Below are 6,000 nucleotides of genomic sequence, written 5' to 3' on the forward strand. Positions count from 1 at the left end.
TTAGGTAAATATTTATATTTTAATGTCTACCAGCTAGTGGTAGGTTTCCTTTAAAAACCTTGTCTTTGTGGGAAAATCCCCTTTACGAATTTATCGTTTTCAAGTGAAATGCCAGATACTGCAGAATTTCAAACATTTCAAGTTTAAATTTAGATAATATGAATTTGTCAATTTCAAAATAAATTTCCAGTAAAGGAGAATTTGCCTACTTCTAGTTAAAATTCCGATACTTCAATACTAGGAAACAGATTGCCTTCCACCATGCACGTCACAGTCTGCCATGTGGTGCTATGTGCCATACCTGACCACTTTGTGGCCTTACTTACTCTCCATCCTGAGGTGGTACTGGTGTTCCTGCTGCATTGTTTACTTCCTTCCCATTTACTTCCTCTCCTCCCAGTATGTTTTATAGGTGAGATATAGTAGTGCTGTTTATGTAATGACTGTTCTAATAGAGCTGAGAATGTCTTATGTTATATCCATCTTATGGATTTCATCATCTCTCTTCTCTGATCTGTCTCATCTCTCTTTTTCTCTGTCAGATACTATTAGAATGTTCAGAAGGTAAAAAAAAGTGTAGATAAACCCTGTACCCTGATAATCTAAGCACATTGTCAGCACACATCATCTCATAGCACAGAGGGATTATGAAATGTCTGCTCAGCTAGTGCACACACTCTGCAATCTTACACAGGTCTGAATCTAATCGGTTCAAATCATCATTGATTTATTTGTTCTGGAATTTGGTATACACTCACCGGCCACTTTATTAGGTACACCATGCTAGTAACGGGTTGGACCCCCTTTTGCCTTCAGAACTGCCCCAATTCTTCGTGGCATAGATACAACAAGGTGCTGGAAGCATTTCTCAGAGATTTTGGTCCATATTGACATGATGGCATCACACAGTTGCCGCAGATTTGTCGGCTGCACATCCATGATGCGAATCTCCCGTTCCACCACATCCCAAAGATGCTCTATTGGATTGAGATCTGGTGACTGTGGAGGCCATTTGAGTCCAGTGACCTCATTGTCATGTTCAAGAAACCAGTCTGAGATGATTCCAGCTTTATGACATTGCGCATTATCCTGCTGAAAGTAGCCATCAGATGTTACAGGGTACATTGTGCTCATAAAGGGATGGACATGGTCAGCAACAATACTCAGGTAGGCTGTGGCGTTGCAACGATGCTCAATTGGTACCAAGGGGCCCAAAGAGTGCCAAGAAAATATTCCCCTCACCATGACACCACCACCACCAGCCTGAACCGTTGATACTAGGCAGGATGGATCCATGCTTTCATGTTGTTGACGCCAAATTCTGACCCTACCATCCGAATGTCGCAGCAGAAATCGAGACTCATCAGACCAGGCAACGTTTTCCCAATCTTCTACTGTCCAATTTCGATGAGCTTGTGCAAATTGTAGCCTCAGTTTCCTGTTCTTAGCTGAAAGGAGTGGCACCCGGTGTGGTCTTCTGCTGCTGTAGCCCATCTGCCTCAAAGTTCGACGTACTGTGCGTTCAGAGATGCTCTTCTGCCTACCTTGGTTGTAACGGGTGGCGATTTGAGTCACTGTTGCCTTTCTATCAGCTCGAACCAGTCTGCCCATTCTCCTCTGACCTCTGGCATCAACAAGGCATTTCCGCCCACAGAACTGTCGCTCACTGGATGTTTTTTATTTTTCGGACCATTCTCTGTAAACCCTAGAGATGGTTGTGCGTGAAAATCCCAGTAGATCAGCAGATTCTGAAATACTCAGACCAGCCCTTCTGGCACCAACAACCATGCCACGTTCTAAGGCCTCAAATCACCTTTCTTCCCCATACTGATGCTCGGTTTGAACTACAGGAGATTGTCTTGACCATGTCTACATGCCTAAATGCACTGAGTTGCCGCCATGTGATTGGCTGATTAGAAATTAAGTGTTAACGAGCAGTTGGACAGGTGTACCTAATAAAGTGGCCGGTGAGTGTATGTCTCTTCTAGTCCTATAAAACTCTTCTTTTCACTCCGTTCCAATGTATTCATTAGGCTGAGCTTCAGGGTAAGCATTAGAGTCAACCCCAACCCTCAGTCAAAACCTTAATGAAAATATGTGTAGAAAAGAATTGACCTGAATCTTCCAATTAATGAATCTTCCAAATCTTACACGTGTTCGTTAAGACGTCATCTGATCTGTGGGGATCAGAATGTAAATTGATGCAATAAGAGATGTTGGATTTTATAAGAATTAATCATGAATCTGATCCATAGTCATAATATTATAAGACATTCAAGAATGATCCTTTTTATTATCTTTCTAGCTTGTACTATGGATTCCGCCATCATTATTGGGATCGTTATTGGTAATTTTGCCGCCCTCATCCTCATTATTGTGGGAGCCTATTTCTTTATGAAGAGACATCTGGAGAAAAAACATCAAGGTAAGGTACAACCATATTCATCTTAGTTACACGAATGTTCGGGGGAACCAAATGCAGGAAGTGCGTGTATTGTGTTTTTTTAAAATTAAACAGACCTAAAGCATGTAAAAAGATACGACCTGTTATTGTCCAATTATAATGATGCTTCCATTAAATACATAATACATGCAGTGTTACTTATAATATCAGTTCTTACCCCGCTCCAGGTGTCTTTTTATCTCATGCTGATGCAGAGATCCCACTTCACTCCCATGCTGACATCTTCTTTTTATCTATTTCATATCTCCAGCTTACGATCCAATATTCATGTGACCCTAGAAGTGTGATGCTGCACATCACTCCTAGAGACACCAGTAAAATGTCTGTTTAGCTGTGGGGACATCTCCACTGTCCATTATTACCAGAGACATTCTCTGGGAGTGATGCAAATTGGTGGGGGCCCTGGGGCACGCACCTGGGAGCCAACCCAATAATCCAGCCCTGACTTCTCGTGTTTGACCATGGTATGTTCTGTGACTTTGGTTTTGACCTACCCTCCTTGGTATATGATCCTGGCTTGCATCTCGAACCTGTGTTGCTTGTCATGACCTTCTGACTGTCTCTGGATTCTGATTGAACGCCGCCTGTCTTGACCACGGAGTGGTACTATGTACCGGTGACTTTGTGCTCGATGAGCCTGCTGCTATCTATACTGGAAGTGGCCTTATGACTTCTCCACAGCGAAGTCCAGATCCCTGGGTAAAAGGGTGAATACCGGATTGGTCCATGGATAATGCCCTTAATGTGTGGTCATAAGTCAAACCAGTTAGATAACACAATGGGGCAGATTTACTTACCCGGTCCATTCGTGATCCAGCGGCGCGTTGTCCGACGCTGATTTGGGTTCTGCCGGGATTCACTAAGGTAGTGCGCCCTATGTCCACTAGGTGTTGCTGCTGCGCTGAAGTCCACGGGAGTTCGCTGGAATTCGCCTCCTTTGTTCTGGTGCATGTAAGTGCTATTTTTGGGACACAAAAATTTTTTTTAATTTGGCGTTTTTTCCGAATTTTCGGGTTTTCCGATGGCCACACCCCCAATTTCTGTTGCGTGAAAGCTGTCGCCGGTGCGCCACAATCCGATCGCTTGCACCAAAATCCCGGGGCAATTTGGCGCAAAGTGGCATTCGGACCCTTAGCAAATGAGCCCCAATGGCTTCACAACTCGGTGCTTGTTACACATTATACCAGAAATTCCTTTTGAGTATTCCTACTGCTGATTACTATTAGCTTTTTATCAGAAGATTACATTTTTCTTTATATTAATCATAATGGGGAAGATAACATACAACTGACTATAAATTATTTTTCTTTTTAGGAAGGGGAGCTCCAGACCCTGGGACACAAGAAAAGGAATCCGTGTATCAGGTATAAACTGCTCATGGGAAGATCATCCTATCACTTGTTCCTCTTCCATCTCTTCTCAGTTATCCCTGAAGCCACTTGTACAGAGAAAATGTGACTTTATGAAATTATGAAATTATTTGCAAATGGGAAGGAAAACAAAATTATATCTCCAAAATCTTTAAAAAGTTTTATAAATAGCAAATCCAAAAAGGTGTTTAATTGAACTATAACAAAATTATAATCCAGACTTATTCTTATCTTCTAATTTTATCATCTTGTCGTTTTATTCTTCCAGGAATTACAAGGACAGAAGAACGATATCTACCAAGACTTGAAAGTACCAACATTATGAAGAAGATCTTACATACGCTGCAGCACAGTACAAAGACTGACCAATCACACGTGTGTCTAATGCGGCTCAATGTCCATCTAATCTACACAACTCAAACTCTCTTGGGGCAATTTTATAGAAAAATAAATCAAGATGTTTATTTAATTTTGGAATGTTTCCAAAAAAAACAAGCAAAAATTAGACAAACTTATAAGGTATCTGCATATAGGGGCACATTTACTTACCCGATCCTGCGCGATCCCCGTTGTGTGTTGTCCGACAATCATGGACTCCGGCGCGATTCACAAAGATTGTGCGCCCGATATCCTGCATGTGTTGCTTCCCCGTTCAGGTCCCTGGAGTTCACCTTCTTCTTCCCGGTGCATGTAAGTGCATTGGTTGTGACACAATTTGAATATTAATCGTCCAACGGCCCGCCCCCCGATTTCTGTCACATGAAAGCCGTCGCCAAAATCCGATCGTGTGTTACACAATCCCCTTCTAAATGCCTGTCCCAGCCGCGCCAACCCCACGAAAACTTCGGAAAACCCAACAGAAATGCGGCCGCGGGACCCTTAGTAAATAAGCTCCATACTGTCAAACCCTCCACCCAATAATACATTCTCCAACCAGGAGCTTTACATCTATAATAATAATAATAATTAAAAAAAATCTTTATTAATTTAGCAGCAATTCCACAGCGCTTTACAGATCATGTGGTGGATACAAAGACAAAGTAAGAAATTGTAAAAGTACAGCGGGTAGGAAAAGTATTCAGATCCTTTTGCATTTTTCAGTCTTTGTTTCATTGCAGACAATTGTAGTCACAGGTGCCCCTGCGACCCACCCATGTGCCTCTGTGCGTCCCATCATGCCACCTTCAGCCTCACTTTTCTGCCGTGTTCCAGTGACAGCTCCTCTGGTTTTACAGGCCCAGCACGCTACTAATGGCCAGCACACTACTAATTGGTGCTGCCGCCATCTGACATGATAAATAGCCAGCCTCTTCCTGTAACCCCTGCCGGATCTTTGTGCCTCACCTACCTAGCTTCCCCCCCCCCCACATAGAATTATAGTGCCACCATCATGTGTCACTGCTCGAGTTGTAGTTGGCAGGTGATGAGCAGCTGCTAGTTTCCTCCACCGCTTAGAATTAACAACAAAAAGTTTAATCTTTGAATCATATTTCTTAGTCTGGGAGTCCTTCATGTGTTTTGTACACTGTATCCGGCTTTCTTATATCCTGCACTGAGGAGAGGCTTCTATTGGCAGACTCTGCCATAAAGCCCCAACTAGTGGTGGGTTGCAGTAAAGGTTGACTTTGTGGAACTTTCTCTTATCCCCTTACTGAATCTTTGGAGTTCATCCACCGTGATCTTGGGGTTCTTCTTCACCTCTCTTGCCAAGGCTCTTTACCTTTCTACCAGTTACCTCCCCCCTCTTCGCTCCCTGAGATTAATGGAGCAGACAGCCGCACATAAACGTTCTGCTCCGTTCATCTCTATGGAGGGGACAGAGATTGCCGAGCACCCCATCGGACCCCTCATTTCTGTGATCTATGGGGGACTCATCACTGAGACCCCCACCAATCAGCAAGTTAGGCCGTATCCTTTGGATAGGCCCTAACTTGCTTGGTGGGAAATCCCTTTTAGGATTATGGAGGCCACTGTGCTCTTAGGAACTTTTAATGTTGCAGAAATTCTTTTGTAGCCTTGGCCAGATCTGCGCCTTGCCACAATTCTGTCTCTGAGCTTCTCGGGCAGTTCCTTGGACCTCATAATTCTCATGTGCTCTGACATGCACGGTGAGCTGTGAAGACAGGTGTGTGCCATCCTTATCAAGTCCAGTCAGTTCAATTAAAC

General features: G+C 43.4%; 1 protein-coding gene across 1 annotated transcript in view; it reads left to right on the forward strand.

Annotated features, from left to right (window-relative positions):
- Positions 1–4,555, forward strand: part of LOC140134570 (sialic acid-binding Ig-like lectin 14) — a 43,095-nt gene extending 38,540 nt beyond the window's left edge. Inside the window, exons 10-12 of the mRNA XM_072154974.1 lie at positions 2,306–2,425; positions 3,779–3,828; positions 4,103–4,555. Of these exons, the coding sequence (XP_072011075.1) occupies positions 2,306–2,425; positions 3,779–3,828; positions 4,103–4,159 (227 nt within the window). The 3' untranslated portion in view covers positions 4,160–4,555. The remainder of the gene's footprint in view (positions 1–2,305; positions 2,426–3,778; positions 3,829–4,102) is intronic.
- Positions 4,556–6,000: the final 1,445 nt, after the last annotated feature.

Source organism: Engystomops pustulosus, chromosome 6 (assembly GCF_040894005.1).
Source record: "Engystomops pustulosus chromosome 6, aEngPut4.maternal, whole genome shotgun sequence".
NCBI classification, from domain to species: Eukaryota; Metazoa; Chordata; class Amphibia; order Anura; family Leptodactylidae; genus Engystomops; species Engystomops pustulosus.